At 37.6% G+C, this 18,639-nt stretch overlaps 1 protein-coding gene across 1 annotated transcript; it reads right to left on the bottom strand.

The window, feature by feature from the left end:
• Window positions 1–7,206: 7,206 nt before the first annotated feature.
• On the bottom strand, window positions 7,207–17,836 carry LOC146460009 (uncharacterized). The gene is made up of 6 exons (XM_085088723.1): window positions 17,581–17,836; window positions 11,736–12,008; window positions 11,163–11,426; window positions 10,423–10,506; window positions 9,432–9,607; window positions 7,207–9,077 (listed from the first exon to the last, which is right to left on the bottom strand). Exons 1-6 carry the CDS (start codon window positions 17,750–17,752, stop codon window positions 8,706–8,708), a joined length of 1,341 nt encoding a protein of 446 aa, XP_084944849.1. The 5' UTR covers window positions 17,753–17,836; the 3' UTR covers window positions 7,207–8,705.
• Window positions 17,837–18,639: the final 803 nt, after the last annotated feature.

The raw sequence follows: 18,639 nt of genomic DNA, 5'->3' as shown, positions 1-18,639 counted from the left end.
ACGGGCAGATATAAGGTAAATAATCTATTGTCGTCTGGGGAAACCAATTTAAACATACTTTGATTAAAAGGCAAAGTTTCCGGGAAACAATTCAAAACAGAACACGTGCGTCGCACGAAATTCACAACGAGAGCAAACATTTGTCACTTTGAGTGGCTAAATAATATACTTGAATAGGGACCCGGTGGAATCGTTAACATAATGGTTCAGTAGGGCAGTTAACAATAACCCTACTAAAATAAATGTGATGGTATATTTCCAGCCTGGTGAATGTATTATTCTAGAAAGTGACACAGGCGTACTTGGAGCCTAAGACCTTCCTATTACTAGTTCGGATGCTCTACCAATGAGCTACAGGAGACTCTTGGGAGCTAAGGCCATTAAACCAGGTTCAATTCACATAAACGAGTATTAATCAGTTGTCTTTGGCTGCAGATGGCTAGATGTAAATGCCATTTGCGACTTGGACTTCCATGAAAACAAACTTTGAGAAAGTCTAGTTTTCACAGTACGGCAACCTCCTTTCAGGTCACGTGACTTTCTTGAGCTGATGCTTTCATCCGCGAGGTTGGAACTCGCGTTCTGTGTGATTGTATTTGGTGTGCTAAGTTACTGTTCCGTTGATTCTAGACCGTCGGATACAGTTTTGCTCACGTGCTTACAAAGAAACATCAGAACGTATATACACTGATGTATAGGATAGGCAGGCATTCACGTACACGTGACACCAAGGATCCACACTGAATTTCTGCTTTTCCAGGGTGTGTTACTGTGTGAGTCCCAGTCACACAATAACCTTTCTCTCCTTGACCGAGCTTGCAAATGATGCAATTATTAATTTGGCGCTATATAAGTACATATTGTTACTTGGTAGTGTATTGTTATATTATTCTGACTGTTGTGTCACACAAATGACAAATCAGTTTCAATCCTATCTGCAAATTGCTAAAAAAACGCTGAAGTTTCTGACAAATTTGTTCAACATGTGTTTTCTTTACTACTGCGAAAAACCCATGGAACAACTTTTAAAACAATTTGCTTGAAGTACAGTCACATACATCCACTGAACCGTCCGATCTCCTACTTTATGTAATAACCACGTGAAAGTATCAACAAGATCCATAAAAATACAAGAAGATCAACAATATTTTTAAACCAATAACTGTACAGGCGTTGGATGTTGTAGTGTTTGCAGTGGTCGCATTCGAAAACACTAGACTGTCCATCAGTGTCAAATTTGATAGTAACCGCGCCAGACATGGTCATCGATTCTGCGCGCATTGCGTCCGTGTCAGCGCTTCAATCATGAAGTTGTTGTTGGTTTCTTTATTTTGATTTTAGTTTATCTGTTTTATAACTTTATTTTATTATTTTTTTTATAAATCCAAATTCAATTGTTTGTGCGTGCTTCATACTCCCATTCCGGTACCCTGATAACGTCAGCAAACGGATATCTATTTATACAACATTTAAACTACCATGCTGTAAATGTTATAAAACAATTGGTTCCTGCGTCAGCGTGCGTTCATCGAGATATGAAGCACGCGGGAAGTTTGGAGAGTACTCAACGCCTCGAGCAACTCTTACGCATCTTTCGTGCCCTCCAAACTTCCCGCGTGCTTCATATCTCGATGAACGCACGCGGACGCAGGAGCCAATTGTTAATTTCGTTGTTGAACAGTGGTGATGAATGGATGGTTTCATTGCAGGTCACAACATATTACAGTGGAGAAGAAAGAATTCAAAGAGCTATTGAGCAGCCTGAGCTCCCTGGCTTGTTAAAGTTAGTGGGGAAAAAAACCAAGCTGGACAACACTCTTCGAAAGGCAAATGGACACAAGTCTGCTGAAGAAGATTTCTGGTGGGCCTGTGGGAGGTGCTTCTTTGAACGCCGAAAGAAATCGACCATAAAATCCCACGTTATTCAACGAGTTTGTCAAAAATCAATCGAAAATAAAAAGTCAAAGGTGTCGTCTGCAACGCCACTTAAGTTTTGATGTTCAGAAAGCATAGTCTGAGGAGTTTTCGGGAAGCACTCCAAATCTGTTTAGGAAACTTTAGTTAAGAGCTTTGTCATACTTGTCACCTGGTAGTGATTATTAATATATCAATACGCCATTGTGGATTGCTTGACGCAGTTTTGTGTAAAGTAAGCCTCATTTAGTATAGATAAGACGTTTTCAGTCAAAATAGCTTTTTTCGTCGCCCGTAACTTTGAATGAAACATGCAGTTCTCTTCTCTTATGAAATTATTCACACAATTGGACACGCTTATTTTTCTGATTAATCCTACACGCTTTTCTTGTGCAGTAATAGTTTAGGAAGATAATTAAACTGGCTCTAGCTTGCAATGAAGGCTCTTGCTGGGGAATAAATAAATAAATAATAATAAAAAAAGAAAACACATTTGCAAGTGAAAACATTTCCCCGCTAAGGTTTCATGTGCAAGCTTGTTCCAGTTCAATACCACGAATAGGAATACGCTCTATTAAAGAAATATCTTCTTAGTAGTACAACTATGAAGTCACGAATTTCCTGCAACTGAAATTACCACGATTCACGGGCCATGTGAAAGCTGGGATAGTTTTGTATATATCATGATTATGAAGATTTTGACATGGAAACTCTCTGCATGATTGTAAATTAATTTTCAAAATATTTGATGCAAACATCAATGAGGCTCAAGAAAGCGTGGTTATAACTTGATTTTCTGTATTATTTTTAAATGTAAACACTGGTCCAACAAAGTTACTGATTATGTTTCTTACTCCAATAATCCACACGTATTGATCCATATATCCATATATGATCACGTATAAAATTGATCCACACGTTGGAAATGGTTTCAATTACATTTCTGAAATGTAAATAGACATTAAATCGCCCTCAAACGGTTGAAATCCAAGAATTCATCCATCTCTATTACCTGGCACCCTTACTTAACTTGAGCTTGTGTGGTGCTTAGACACTGGATACATGGTGGACATCTTTGTACCCAGGATGCTAGTACTAGGACACCTTCTTGTGGCGCCTATGAACCCCACGTTCTTAATAAATATATAACATTATTTCAAAGAACTCCATGTTGTGGTTCGTCTCTTAGTTTATTTCAATCTTTTAATAACTGTACCACTAAAGCTGGATTTCTGAAATTCTTGTATTTTCATCGCCTCTGGGTAAATCTTATCGACCACAAAGCCTGTAAATACTGTCCCCAAAAGGCTATAATCAGAATTTCCGAGAAACGAAAGCTCTTCTATAACTCACTTTGAAGACTGGCAGCCTGGGGCGAGAGTGGGCGCACGTTCAAGTTTGCGATTGTTTTTATTTTATTTTACTTTTTCTTGGGGGGGGGGGGGGGGGGGATCATAAGCGCGCGCGCTGAATCACAATTACAAACTAACTGTACGCTTCTCACCAAACAGTCTTTCATCTTAATGAGCAGTAATAAATTGGCGCTTTTGAGGTAAAAACTGTAGAAAAGAATTTTCTGAGTCATAATTTGGAAGACGGGGATATTTTTTCTACCTCCAGGTTAAAAAGAACAACAACAACAAAACAAAACAAAACAAAACAAACAAACAAAGACATAAAATAAAAAGGTTCCCAACTAGACATAGTGTTAAATTCAGTTCGTGCAAATTTGAACAGTTCACTTGTAGCACTGATCATGACTCAGTGCGCATGCGTAATGTGGCCCCCCAAACCGTCCCATAATTGAATGCGGAGCACTTTCTGTCGGGTAGTAATAATAATAATAATAATAATAATAATTAGAATAATAATAATAATAATAATAATAATATATTGATATTCGTACTTCTATTTTTATAGCTATATGCATATATTTTAGATGTAGTGGGCTAAGCGTTTAGCCCTACCATATTTTACAACAAATGGCATTCAAAAGTTTAAAATAATATAATAATAATAATAATAATAATAATAATAATAATAATAATAATAATAATAATAATAATAATAACAATGTCATGGATTCGCGCCAAAGTCTCATTCGCCCTCCTGAGGTCAGCGCTGCTATGCTTGAGAGGCTCACGTTGTACGCGAAGAGCACCGCTGAACATTACAATTACTAGCTTCCCACGCAGTCGTTTTTAGGGGACTCCCCTAAAAACGACTGCGTGGGAGGCTTTACAGATACCGACTTTGAAATCGATAAGCAACTAGCGAGACTTTAGGATTAGAACGTTTAACATTCTTCACATTTAGGATTAATAGGGGTTTTGGAATTTTCACATTTTAGTGTATGATATATTTCAGAAGCAAATATTTCCTTTGTTTTTCAACGCAGATTAAATATATATATATTTTTTCTTTTTATAAATATTTTAAAGCTTCACGTTGAACTTGTTTATCCTTATACCACAAGAATTTGAATACGAGAATTTTATATTTGCTGAAAATGTACATAATTTTTAGGAGTGCATAGGGTTGTGTTAAGAGTTGGTCATTTTTAATAAAGATTATATTATTATTATAATTATTGCTATAAAAATAATAAGAATAATTATTATTATTATTAGAATTATTCACGTGCTATTTTAAGTTTCGCTTGGCTCACAGATTTCGCTATGCGCTATGTGTTGCTTTCTGATACTGTGCATACAGATAGTTTTACTGCGCGTAATAATAATAATAATGATGATGATGATGATGATGATGGTGATAAAAATATTTCTGTTCTAAGAACGCAATCCTAAACTCGTGTTGGTTGCCCTCTCTCTGTTTGGTGTAAGGACTCCCGTAAAGCCGTCGGAAATGCAGGGGACATGTGCCAAGCCCCCTTCGTCAAAAAGAAAAAGATGCCTTCGAACGCGTCTCCATAGTCTCTATTAGTCTCTATAAGTAGAGAGAAGACTGGTAGTTTTCGTTCTATGTTTTCCTTTTACTAGAATTAAGTACTTTCATACTCTTACGACACCCTTAAATCTAAAAAGCATCCCATTTGTTTTCATTTAACTACTATTGATTAAAATGATTTTCAGTAGAAACATTTGCTGGTAAAATAAAAACAAAAGGGAGGCTGATTACAATAAATAAGAGAAGAAGCCATTTTCTACAGTAAATACCAGTGGAAAGGCTATCGTCAGATCAAAAGGAACAAAAGACGGGCAGATATAAGGTAAATAAGCTATTGTAGTCTGGGGAAACAAATTTAAACATACTTTGATAAAAAGGCAAAGTTTCCGGGAAACAATTCAAAACAGAACACGTGTGTCGCACGAAATTCATAACGACAGCAAACATTTGATCAGTGCGAAAACAGTACTTAACTAAAAGAAAACGTAGAAAGAACACACTGTCGAACTTGTATGATTTTACCATAATGTTATATATACACCCCCCTATATTAAAGGGCCATCTGTTTCAGTTCTCATTATTAAACAATACATTATCCAGAGTTATTATGTTAGATAAATATATTGTATAAACATGGCTCAATTAAAATAAAAATTCTGGGGTTAACTTCCAAAACGTCAATCATTTTGGTCTAACTTTGTCCATTTTAGTTGCAGTAATTGTCTTTTGCTAGTCCGCAAATATATACAAACAAATATGAGACTCAAATAGTGGCGGAGATTTGGGGGGAGGGGGGGTGGGGATCAAAACGGATGCTCTATCTAATTCCATTGTCTTCTTTTGTCTACTTGTAGCTATTTGGTACTAGGTGTTATTCTCTGTTTCACGGGTGAAGTAAAATCACTCTGTATTTGATAGCTTTGATATCTTGACGATTTCTTCACGGCCATACTGCCGCTTGGACAATGACCACAGTAGATACTTAACTGCACATTTCTGTCTTTTGCAGCCGTTGCCGCATCCCTCGGTCTTTGAATTAAAACTAACCATAATACTTTATCAACCAGAGGTCATGATTAGGATCCTCCATCTGTAGCGATGCCTTGAGTTACCCCTTTCCTGACTAGGTTTACTTTTAACGCTACTTTTGCCGCAAAAAGGTGTAACGTATAACAATTTGATTGCCCTTGCTTTTCTTTGATTGTTTATTTAAACTGTAGGGGGTTCCAAAGGTCCCCTGAGAACCGTTCTAAAAATAAAGCTACTCGGAAATGGGTTTCCGGTCATGGGTTCCTGTTTGTCAACTCTTCGTCCCTTTGTCTCTTGCAGCTCTACATTTGCCTCTCCGCAGTGATATACTCAAAACTTCCGAATGCAGACTGTTATCAATAACCCACGCATCACAATTTTCTCTTTACAAGTATGGGAATAACATCGGACTGGAAGCCGCTTTTTGACCATTGTCAATCGCTCCCAGCCCAATCCATAAACGAACGCAAGATGCATGCCATTTACGTCTACATTGGCCATAGTGATGGGCTCATGGTCTAACCATTTGTACCTGTACACAGCGAAGTTAACACCTTCCTTCTCTCCCTCGTGCCAAGGATTGTCCCTAGTCACCCTACCCCACTCCTTCTACCGATTAATCCTTACAGGCAATGCTCAACATTGAGCATGAAAAGGTGGCACAACCAAAAGGAACGCGTTTCCTTCTGGGTGTGGACTTGGCAAGGTCTATTAAACTTTAAAGGTTTAGCAACGCTATTGAGAAATAAACCCCGACACAAGCCCTCGGCAAACCAGTGAAATCTCTTGTTAATAATAGGCTTTCCTATGGCTTGCGGGTTGTTTTTATGGATAACCATAAGTTACTCTTGGATAGTCCACTAAAAATTAATGAAACCACAAGTTTTTGAATCGTCTCATTTTTATTAGCCCAGAGATATGGTAGTCATTGAATAAACCTTAACCCTGCTTTTTGCCCCTCACCCCTCCGCTTTACATATCAAGTACAACTTATTGTTGCTACATAATATCAGAACACAGTAGTAAAAATTTTGGAATTTGTGTCTTTGCTATTCATTGCCTAATACAACAAAGGTGCGTCTGATTGGCCTTATTCGAGAATAAGAATACACACAACATTCGATCAGAATTTTCAAAAATTTGAGGTGGCTCTGAACCCCTTCCTACAATTTTTTTAAACTTTGCAGGAAATTGAATCTGAACATGCAGATTATAGTTCCATAATAAAAATTAGGGGTCACCGAGCTCGTTTTTGAGTTATAACTACTATAAACTAATATTAGGGGTGTTTTCAACAGGTTACATCGTCGCTAAGGTAACCTATCATGTCGAGAAAATGACCATGAGTTGTTCTCCGAGGATTAGGCATTTATTTGATACCATTTTATTGCATGAACTGATAAAGAGTGATAGTGATTGTTTCGCCTAATTATAAGTAATAGAAAGTGCTAGACACTGTTGTGAGTCACCATGATAGAGAGAAGAGGCTTTTAGGGGAGCTTACTAGAGGAGGTTATTGATGGAGGTAAGGGACCATACAGAGGAAAGACGGTAAATTTCTTTACCTGTATTGAAATAGTTACCAGTTATCACAGTTCCAATGTGTCTTAAATGCAATCTTCGGAGTAGTCCGCTCATTCTTATTCTATAAATCTTTCACCCACAATTCAAATATATGACATTACATAATTTCTCATTCCTCTGCTAATCATCAAAGCATCCTTGTTCATCGTTTCTGTTAATTACTTTGATCTACTTTGCTGAAATGGCTTCACTGCTTGTAGCAAAGGAAGTGCACTGATAAAAACTTACTGGTAGACAAAATGGTTCATTTTGGAACATTTGCCTCAATCAACCACACAGTTACTCAAAATCTGTAAGTAACCAAATTATCCAGACGAGCCAAACGAATGCCCATCAATGGACCACGTGTTTGCACAATGCAATTTTTAAAAGCTCTAATGACAAAGTCAAATATATATAATATTTTTTTTGTGTCTATATACCCGTTTGTAAACCCCTGTTATTTAAATAATAACGTTAGAAAGTAGCCGATCGACTATTTTACGCTTTGCGAATCATCAGTTACTATAACAGTTAACTGTTTACCTTGAACATTCCATTGGGAACAAAATTCTGCTTGGGCGGTCAATGTTTATCACAAGAAACAGCTGAAGAAAGCTTCTATTGCTGACCTAATTAAAATGTTCTTAAAAGACCCCAAGAGGGCAAAAATCTTTGACTAATATTTTTTGCGACCTCCCTGCTGCTTTGATCATAAGCAGCTGGACTTTGCTGGAAATTCAGCAGGTCAGATATAGACGTTTCTGAAGAGTTGTTCATCAGGAAAAAATCATTGTTTTTTCCTTCCAGGACATGGCAACAGTTTGTTTATATTTATGAACGAGTGAACGAAATCTCAAACCTATCAGTAAAAAGAATGGAGATGCAGTTTAAAATAAACGAACGTAAACATAGAAATAGTCTTGGTATTTGGAGATCACATCTTTAAGAAAGATGCCGCAATGATTGATTGCAGTGTTTTTACATCGTACCGCTGTAGTGTTTGTACGGATGCTTAAAAAGCACCATCCGATAGATCAGTACCACACAAATAGGGGTAAGTCCACTACGTCTTAGCAGACTGTTCTAAAACTGACAAAAAACAAACCGTTAGCCTATTTTTTCCTTGCACTTCGACCTACTCCCGCTCAAGATTAGCCGACTGACAAGTGAAATTAATATTTTTTGTTTCCAAAACTGCAGACTAACTGCCGCATGGTCTGTCTTACAGTTTTCACTGTTGCACCAATAGCTATTGCTACATTGTTTTGGTTTTGTAAATGTCAGCAGTATTAAACAGAAAGAGGACTTTTCCATGTGAATTGTTCCATCTCTTCAATTCCCTCGGTACTAAATTCACAGCTTGCATATCTTTTCAAATGTCCCATTGCTTTTCTTCTCTGTCTCATTTCTTTTCTCAATGATGTTTTCTGACAAACCCGCTGAGCCACGTGGGCTTTAACAGTTGATTTTTTTCGTCTTTCAAAGAAGCACAGCCCACACGCCCACCAAAAGTCCTCTTCAGCAGTTTTGAAGCCATTTGCTCTTCTTCGTCCACCACTCGTACAAGTTGTGTTTCGGCTCATAAGTTTTAGCAGAACTGGAAGATCAGGCTGTTCAACGACATAACGAGCACGAACATCTCGGTTGTAGTAAGATGATACCTGGGAAAATGAAAGAATCATCAGTTTTACTGGCGCCAAAAGTGAGTACGACAAAAAGAATAAGGCGAAGGAGCATTCAGAACACTGACAATCAAATGATGTCTTAAACATTGAATTTCGTTAGGGGGGAGTAAGTGAGATATCGTCAAGTACATCTGGCAACTTTGTCAAGTGACTGGCAGATTGAAATTTAGCTAGCAATGGTACACTACTTTGGATTCTTTATTGTATCATTGCGCATCATAAAATCTATCAGTATTGGTCCAAAGCAACGAGCGAACAAGGAGAGCCTTCATACAATTTTGTGCAAGGGCTCTTCATATCAGGAGCGTCATGTGTATGTGTGTTATATACCTTTTTCTTGTCCAATGTCGTATCTGGTCGAAGAACGACTTTACCGAAAATGAGGGGGTCCGTCCTGAAGACTGACTGAGTTGGATTGCGAATCGAGTCGTGTAGATGGAACTTGGAAAGTTCCTGGCGAAGCTTTGACGCTACTCTGTTCACAACAGCGCTTGTATCAAACGATTCTGTTAGAAGAAGCATATAGAAGCTTAGCTTGGAACTACATACACTATCACACCAAGGCTAAGTTCTACAAGGATGCAGGGTTGTTCTCCTTGATCAATAGTTTGCAAAATTGTCTATAACCATCAGTGTATTCGTCCTTCAGGGTACGGTGATCCCAGTGAATTATATTGTGCATCCTTACTACTCATAATTTCTTCCATCATTAGCCCGCGCACATGCAGAACACTGTGGTTTTGCTTTGAGGTTAATCTTGAAGGAAATATAATTGTTCGTTTCCTTCTAAACGAGCGTGGGGATCCCCATGTATTCACGCTTTGTAAAGCGTACATACTCACATTGCCCTGTTATGTTATTAGCTTCCTTTTGTTGGCAACTTAAAGGCATTCTACTGAAACCGACTGTTGTGCTATTTGCAAGAATAATCATTAAATTTATTGATGGGATCATTTTCTGGAAGTAATGGGAGCCTTTCTTTTAGGCCAGGTTTTCAATAATACTGTCTCAAACTAAGAAAGTGGTTATATATATTAGAATGTTATATAGAATATTATATAAGGCTAATGTTATATATTAGCATTATATCGTGAAAAAAAGCATGGTGAACCACACTACTTATTTTATTTTCCTGGGACGAGTTGCATAAAACTTAACGGCTGGTGTAAATGCTATCGTTAGACGTAAAAATAATGAATGTGACTGGGCTGAAGGTCTCGCGTTAGCAGTTACGCCCGACGTTAAATTTTATGCAACTCACACCGGATGTACTAGATGCAATAAACAACTGTCCAAAGTTTTAGAAACTAGTTTTGCATACCTGCTGGGACTTCTGAGATATCAGAGCCTGTTGCACTTTCACAGCATTTTGAGGATACCTTGTGTACGTCATCTCCAAGGGCATCTAACAAAGAAAGAAACGTATATAAGTGACGCAGTCAACACGATCACAAATATGAGAGCACATTACACTGTTCCAGAGGACGCGCAATAAAATCACTGTCGAAAGCCTAGATTTGAAGAAATAACGCGGTATAATGAAATGCGTTGTTATAAGGCTGGGTATTTTATACTCGCTTGTTTTTTTTTTCCAGCACAACGTTCCGCTGAATAACTTTTGCATACATTTTCACTGGGTTGTTTAGAAAATAATTTACACTTTGCACAAGAACTAATCTCTCTTTCTTAGAGTTTTATAGTGTTTTTCGAATTTTCCTAGCCAACCTTACCAAAGCGCACTCAAAATGGTTTCTTCGTACAGATGGGAAACATTGCAGGAAAAGTTGTCCAATGGATCTGACTCATGGTCCCATTTGTTTTTCAACCGAAATCTCAGGTCTTTTTGGGTTTATGAAAAGCACTTGTTTGTCAGTCTCCACATCACTTGTCGTGGGTTTTAAAAATAAATTCCAAGAGTGTTGTAGTTTAAAGGCTTAAACTGCTTGGTCAGCTTGATGCAATCTAATTACAGTATTAATTGATAAAACTAGGGGATCCAAAATGATGATAACCAATTAGTGACAACTTTATATTTAATATTTTAATCAATTTTACACTTACTTGAGGTGTCTAGTTCTGGACTCTTGGATTTCTGACTTGCTCTTGTGGTGATCCTGAATGGTTTTGACTTGACAGTCGTAATGTCTCCGGTATGCAAACCAATCATAACGACAAGCTCCCATTTGTTTCTTTCTGTGATATCAGCCTTGTCTAGTCGGTACACCGCATTCCCTTCTTCCGTTCTGTGGACGGAGCCCAAATCTACTGAGACAACGGTCTGTGACTGGTCGTGGTGCTGCAAATTAACTCGTAACTCAACAGGACCTGTTCCAGTTAAAGGTAAAACAAAAATATTAACGTTGATATACAAGTAATTAAAGCGAGAGGCGATATCTTAATGTTTTGCTTGACTGCTTGATTAGACGTAATGTCAAAATGTAAAATTTCGTCGGGAAACAAAGTGAACTGATGCAAAAAGCGGCTTCTTCAGGATGCATCAAAATTTCATTTTGGAAAGGAGAGTGGATTTCAAAGGTTTTTTGTTTGCAACGGTATACATGGGGGTCTTCCTGCCGGTTGAATAAAGTGATGCATCTGCATTTACATGAGTTGATGTAAAATTAAGTGGCGTACCTGTTGTGTCGTTTGTTCTCGCTGCTGCTTCAGGGCATCTTTGGACATATACTCGAACTCTTTTAATTTCCTTGCTTGCACGGGCCACAATAGTTACTTCTGACCATCCCAATCGATACTCGTACTTGCCGGATGTTTTGACTGTTCTTTTGTCATACATGTCCATAAGGTTCAATATTTGAACCCGTACTTCGGGTTGTAGATCTTTTGTGTAAGGATCATTCAGCAGCACGTCCGTCTTGGAACCACAAGGACCAGAGAACCTTGGCTCAGCTGTTTGCAAAAAAAAAGGAACTTGGTTCATATTTTTTTGATAATATTAAGGTTGCTACACTAGTCACAAGTTGCGTTGTCCACAAACTAGGACATCTCTGCCTCGTTACAAGTCCTGGAGTGGAGGGAAGGGGAACGGCGATACACTCTCCTAATTGAAAAGAAGTCGAAAAACATCCGATGGTGTTCTTATGCTATACGCCGGATGACTTTCAGTATATTCTCAGTGTTCTGTAACTAGAAATATCTGCTTCACAACTGTTAAGCATTAACAAAACTGCAACAATTAATGATCATGACTTGATGTAAAGGTTGAGCCTATGCACAGAAGCTAACAAGTATACGGCCGGGACTTCAGTTATAATCAGTGTGACAGTTACAAAGAGTTCCTTGTCTTATAATATTGATAAGTCTAATGAGAAGCACACGTTCAGCCGCTGAAGTTCCGCTCTGCTTTGTACGTGACACAAATCGTAAATAGCTTTAAGTAATTTTCCTTTTTGGCTCATGGGTCGATGTGCATCAGCGACATTAAATGTGATTAGACCGATTAGTTTGAGTAAAAAATCATGAGGATAAAAAAAAAGTGTTGATTTAAGCTTTGACCCGTATCATTGTTTCAAATCACAGGCACCGTGATCATCAACATGGTTATTTTTGTGAGATCACGCGGGAAAAACCATACTAGCGTGAAATTGCAGCCTGCAAAGCAAGTTTCTGATTTAAAGCCTGTAAAATTACTCCAACCATTTACACCGTTCCACCCAACTCCCCTCAAAAGAAGCTTTTGATTTTAGTGAGAGAAGTAATCATTTAGCAGTAGCTGAAATGAAACAGGAAAAAAAACAACTCGAAATGACAACATTGTACCCCAGCTAAAACCGGATGTAATTTAAAATTATGGAAGACTAACACACACATACACATAAAGGAAAACACGAAAATTCTACAAAATAAGAGTAGTACAGCAGTTATTATGCTTGGCAGTTTTAACTTGATATATTTTTGAAATGGATTTAGTGCTGTTTTTTCAGTTTGTTACCCAGTCGTTTTAAAACGAGGCTTGTTCAAACAGTAATTTTTGCACCCTGAATTGCCTCACCTGCAACCGACGAGTTATTGAAATGAATGATTCATGTTTTTCCGCTTGGCGTGGGCGAAAACAATTTCGTTCTGCTCAGAACATGCTTTTAAATATAGTTTCTTACGTTTAAGTACATGGTGGATGTTTCCTCCCACACTAATATCCATGATATGATGAGCTTGTTGTGTGCCATGTATCACGATATTGTGGTTTATTAATTTTGCAGAACTTAATATAATTGCACTGAAACACTTTTGTTCATTTTAACATTGCTTATGCCCCAGTTATCATGGACTATTAGGGAGAGATTGTTGGTCCTCTTTTAAACTCTTGAAGCAAAGGGTGCTTTGCAGTTGTCAGTGGAACTGAAAAGTAAGAAAACCACTTTATAATTCCTAATGACTAAACTCTTCTCGCTTGAAGCTACAATGTATATGCTATTGCTTCTGTCAGTACATTTCTTCTGCCAAAACAACTGGTCAAGCATACATGTACCAGCAGCTGATTAACTTGACGTCCACGACACACTCCTGCTGTTGTTTTGATGTAATATCTATCATCTTTTTTGTCATACACTTTTTGTCTTACATAAATTCTTAGACCTAAGTAAGCTGTATACTTCAAAAGTTTATCCTGCCATCTAGACTGTACTCCTTGTTTAAAAAAATAAGCGGAGACCACGGATTGGTTGATGAAGACTAACGGTCTAAGATTCCCAGTAGGTTTTCGTGGGTTGCAACAAAGTTTCTAAACTAAATCATTTGCCTAATCACTTCAGTGTGCGTGGGCTGAATGGATGATATGGAATAAAACTTAGCTGTCAAGGTCGAATATTGAAGCTAAAAACTTCCTGTTTTCCATAGGCCAAGCCTTTGTCTTAAGATACTCAAAGATGATGATGGTATAGCCGTATTTGGACAGGGAAAAGCGAGCCACAGTTATGAATCTCCAAATTGTAGATGCCTTGTGCCTTCTGGCGCATTTTTTTTTAACAAACTGAAGCAGCGATAAAAACGATGCTTTCGTCCCATCATTGCTATACTTTCAAGAATCTGTAACGTTAATGGAAAAGCAACAGTTAGACCGAGATGACGTTATCAATTTTACTGACCATTTTCTTCAGTGAAAGGAAAATTAATTTCCGGTCAATGTTGCATGTTTTCTCGTTTATACCGTCCATAAAGGCTTAATTTTATTATCGAAATAAAATCAACGTAGAAAACAAGTTAAATGATATCACTGAAGGAGATGCGGGATTGCTGGTTTGCTAAGTTTTTCCAAGTGAACGTCGTCCTTGAGATTAATTTCAGGCACCAGTCTTTGAAGACCTATCCTTGCTGAATAACTAAGATATTGTCTCGTTTAATGCATAAAACGACAAATGTTGTAATTTTCTCTGGCAAATGTAGGTTCCTCAACTGTTTCAGTAACTGTTGAATTACGCAGTCACTTCGTTTTTGGTAGACATTGTCAATTTTTTCTTTCCCGGTCAAGAGTAGACCTGTGTCAGTAACTGTGTTTGAATTTACGCAGTCTCTCTTCGTTTCTTTGTCTTTGAACCAAATAACATATTTGCTTATAAGCTTTAAAGTCAATCCTTTTTAAAGCACAAGTACTTCAGAAAAAAATTAAACTTCAGGCAGTTCTTTACAACAGGAAGATGTTGTGGACAACGATCGTGACGGTGCTGAGCAAACATCTTTCTAGGAAGCATGCATGAAGAATCAGTGATTCACAATGTGCCCGCCATGTTGTCATGGTTGTTGTGCTGGTGGCTTTGGGGCTTTTTGGTTGTTTTTCTGTCAATCCCTTGCAAATTGTCTTTATAAAGAGTAATATCATGATTGTAAAGCCTTCCAGGCAACAACGAATACTCACTAGGAAGCATAATTACCTGTCTTTTGGCCGATAATGGACTTTTTCGTGCGAGTACAAGTGACATCTGATAGATCTATGATGATGATTATCATAAAATAAAGCCTGTTCACCAGTATTTGCTTATTTTTCAATTGCCTTTTTGACAGGTTTGTTCTTTACTGTGTGTCTGGTGGTTTTCAACCTTTTTCCCTTCGACGTAGCATGAAATGAACAGATCAGCTGATGTCAATCTGATGTTTTTACTTATGATACATTTAAAATTGAGTCAATCTTGTCCGCCATATTGGTCTCTGCTTTCTTCAGGTCTGGTGTTCTCAGTGAAGTATTAGGCTAAGAAAACGAAACATTGACTTGCTAATAGTTCAGTTTTAAACGTCTTTTGCTTTCACATTGTGAGGTATCAGTTACATTGCATTTGAGAGTATAAAAGTGAAAAGAAAAGAAGGAATTTGTCAGTACACTGCATCATATGTTTGCAAGTCCTTATCAAGAGTGTAATGTCCTGCAGTAAAACCAAGCCCAATTCCTTGTTTCTTTAGTTCCATTAGAGGCTCTTTTTATTTTTGACATTCTCCTGACTCACCTCATAAGTTCTTAATTTGATACAAAACACAATACGATGTTATTACAGGAGAATCTACTTGGTTGTGATTGAATTAAGAAGGACAAATTTTCCACGCTAATTTTACCATTTGTTCAGTTGAGCTTTCGTTTGGTTGAAACTCCATCTCTAATCATCTCTAACTGTTATGTTTGATGCTTGAAAACAAACCTACCCACGCTTTTTAGATTGCAACGAGTAGAAGATAGTGGACACTTACAACACCATGTTCTTCCATAAAATGCTGCATTTAGCAATTTCTCTCCAATAAATTCGATGGCCAGTAGCCATTCGTCTCGGTTTCACCCACTGCCATGGCCATTTTCAAGTAATAATGTTTCTCCTTTTTGCAAATAATGGTAGTGTATTTCTCATCAATAAAGACATAAAGAACATACCTTTCTGGGTCAGAAAACAAATCGCATAGGGAACCAAAGCCAATGTAATGGAAGGCCAATTGACAAATCCTACCATTACCAAATTCAAAATTGTCAAATTCGTCCCATGTTGTTTTCAAGGAGGGCAGAAAAATTTGAAGTCATCTTAATTATTTATCAATTCTATAGATGTTTAAGACTACTCGTATGGAAACATGCACTACATTTTCATTTTGTATTTTCAGAAAGTTGGACCACTACAAATAAAAAGGAGCTTTGATTATTGTTTGGTACCATAGGTTTTACGTTTTCCTTGGTAAACTGATATGTCGGAGCGTTTAGAACGTTTCACAAACCTTAGAATCTTCTCTTCATTCGTGATCAGTATGAAATAAAACTGCATGGAACAAAAGTTATAACTTCGATATCGTAATTATGGTTTACTTTCTATCGTTCTTCTCTCATATTTTTTTAGGAATTACCATGAAACTAACCTTACGTTAACTGTATGTGCAGTTGTATTACGTGTTAATTGCATCAGCGGCCATGCCCTTGATTGGTTTTTCTTGGTGGAGCCAAGGTTAAAATCCAATAAAAACGGTGAAGTAATGTTAACGGCAGACGTACAATACTGTTGTTATTTATATTGGTGTTTGGTGCATGAGCTAACTTGTAAGCTTGCTCGCACGTCTTATAATACGAGAACCAGTTTGTTTTCCGTTTAGACATGTCATGAACGGGAAGGAAACAGGATCTTTCAATTACTGATTACTCACTGAAATGAAACTGTTTCTTCTTTTGACACTTAAAAACCCTTTACAAAGCTTGTTACCTGATCAAAAAGTAAATGCTTCCATTTAAAGATATTACTGTGATTCCAATATTCACACGAGTACACGCCACCGCCAACGCTCCATCCATGTCTCAGCTGCTTGACCCATGAGAGCTCATAAAAGGCTCTTATCATTGCATAGTACACGCGGAAAGTACATTTATTGTCAACCAATTGTCTGGGTTTGCTTACAAAGAGGAAAAAATAACAGAGAACCAAGCCGGATCTAGAAAGCACGTGCACAAGAGGGTGCGATGAACTGTTCCAAGGCAAGGCAACCATTACTAAACGGTCGCTTGTCTCGCGGGAGGGACGCCACATCTAATTACCAAACATTGCTTGAAAATCGCCTACACCTACCTGTTTTGTTATAAAAGATCGTTCAAACACAAGTAATAACAGGTGAAGCACTTCAAACCTGTAGTTTTACGATTTGGTAGCACTGAAACTTGGGTCAGGTTATGTGAGTTTGGCGGTTTAAATTTTCTTAACGTCAGTCAGCCGTAATGTGGTGAGAATCATTTGTAATTCTTGTTGAATTTGTCCACCCAAAGTCCGGATTAGCTGAAATTTTCAAGTTCAATTAATTATCTTGAGGTCAAAAAATCTTCATATTTTCCAATCTAGAAGCGAAACCTAACCAAAGAGGTTAAGAGGTAGACTAACATTATTGTAACTCCCAGCTTTTTTGATAGCTGTTTGCCACGTAACTTGGTTACGCCGCTACACCCTTCCTTTCCGTGCCAAAATCACATCCTTTCTCCGTAAGTGCCTTATATGAACAAAATTCTGACAACTACCTTTTACGTTCCAGTAGCTGAGCTGTGTTGGGGCTTCCCCGGCTTGTGAAGGTAAAAGCCACTCGCTTTGGTCAAACCCAGCCGTTAACTCCTCTCCACATTGCGACTTAATAAACTCATCTATGTCATTTAACTTTTGCTCTAGCTCGGGATCGAAGGCGAAAAAACTCATTTTCGTAAAAGCCAGTCCTTTGAGAGGAAGATGCAAGCTCTGCACTGAGTCTGAAGGAAGTCGTTCCTTAAATTTGTTTTGCAACTGAGTCGCTTGAGTTTGACAGTGAGTGGGAGGCGTTTCCGGTTGATGTGTCTGACAAACGGGAATAAAGGTGACGTATTTGGCCTTTGTTTCCTTCCCTCGCGTGGTTTCCGGGTGATTATTTTTCTTTCTTGTACTCAGTGCCCCAGTGACTAAAGTATTTTGACAATAAATTTTTGACATACAGTTTATAATTCATTGTTTTGTTCACAGATGTGCTATTACGAAGCCTAGTTAAAAAAATATTTTACATCTGAAACTATTGCGTATATATTTCTAAACAACTTCATCGGCGTTTAATTCAGCCCTCACCTATCTTGATTACATCTTAGAACATGTGTGTTCTTTGTCATTGTGCTTTTATAAACATTTTTGCACATAACTTTCACATGTCGATCGTACAAGTTTATCAGTACGATTTAATCACTGAGCCTGTTTTCAAAAAATCTTGCCCTTCCTAGGTACGAGAAAAATTCAATATCAAAACAAAATAATAACATTCTTCTTTACAGTTATTATATCTTTAAAATCAGATGTAACACATTTAGGGTAAACTTTTGTTTGTATATGTTTGTCATGTGCACGACTAAAAGTTGACCTTTAAGTGATGACGATAAATAAAACCACACAGCCACTTGCGAAGTTCATGTTATCTACACATTGCAATACATAACCATCTGCACATTGGTAAATATCACGTACCAACTTTCTGGGGAAAAAATATAACGAGGCTTGCTAATAAGAAAATGTTTTAATTTATTCCACGATCTCGCTTATTAATGAACATTCAAAATGTCACCTTC

This window comes from Pavona decussata, unplaced genomic scaffold, assembly GCF_977016875.1.
Source record: "Pavona decussata unplaced genomic scaffold, jaPavDecu1.1 SCAFFOLD_215, whole genome shotgun sequence".
Lineage (NCBI taxonomy): Eukaryota > Metazoa > Cnidaria > Anthozoa > Scleractinia > Agariciidae > Pavona > Pavona decussata.
Note: the sequence above shows the minus strand (reverse complement) of the source record. Positions and strands in the feature narration are given on the sequence as shown.

What these genes read in the sequence shown, in the direction of transcription:
- LOC146460009 (XM_085088723.1), bottom strand. Translation starts at nt 17,752, where the DNA reads ATGAGTTTTTTCGCCTTCGATCCCGAGCTAGAGCAAAAGTTAAATGAC. An exon ending in GAGAACAAACGACACAACAG is followed by an intron (nt 11,427 to 11,735) that starts GTACGCCACTTA and finishes TAACTGGAACAG; the next exon opens with GTCCTGTTGAGTTACGAGTT. An exon ending in TCCAGAACTAGACACCTCAA is followed by an intron (nt 10,507 to 11,162) that starts GTAAGTGTAAAA and finishes TTTCTTTGTTAG; the next exon opens with ATGCCCTTGGAGATGACGTA.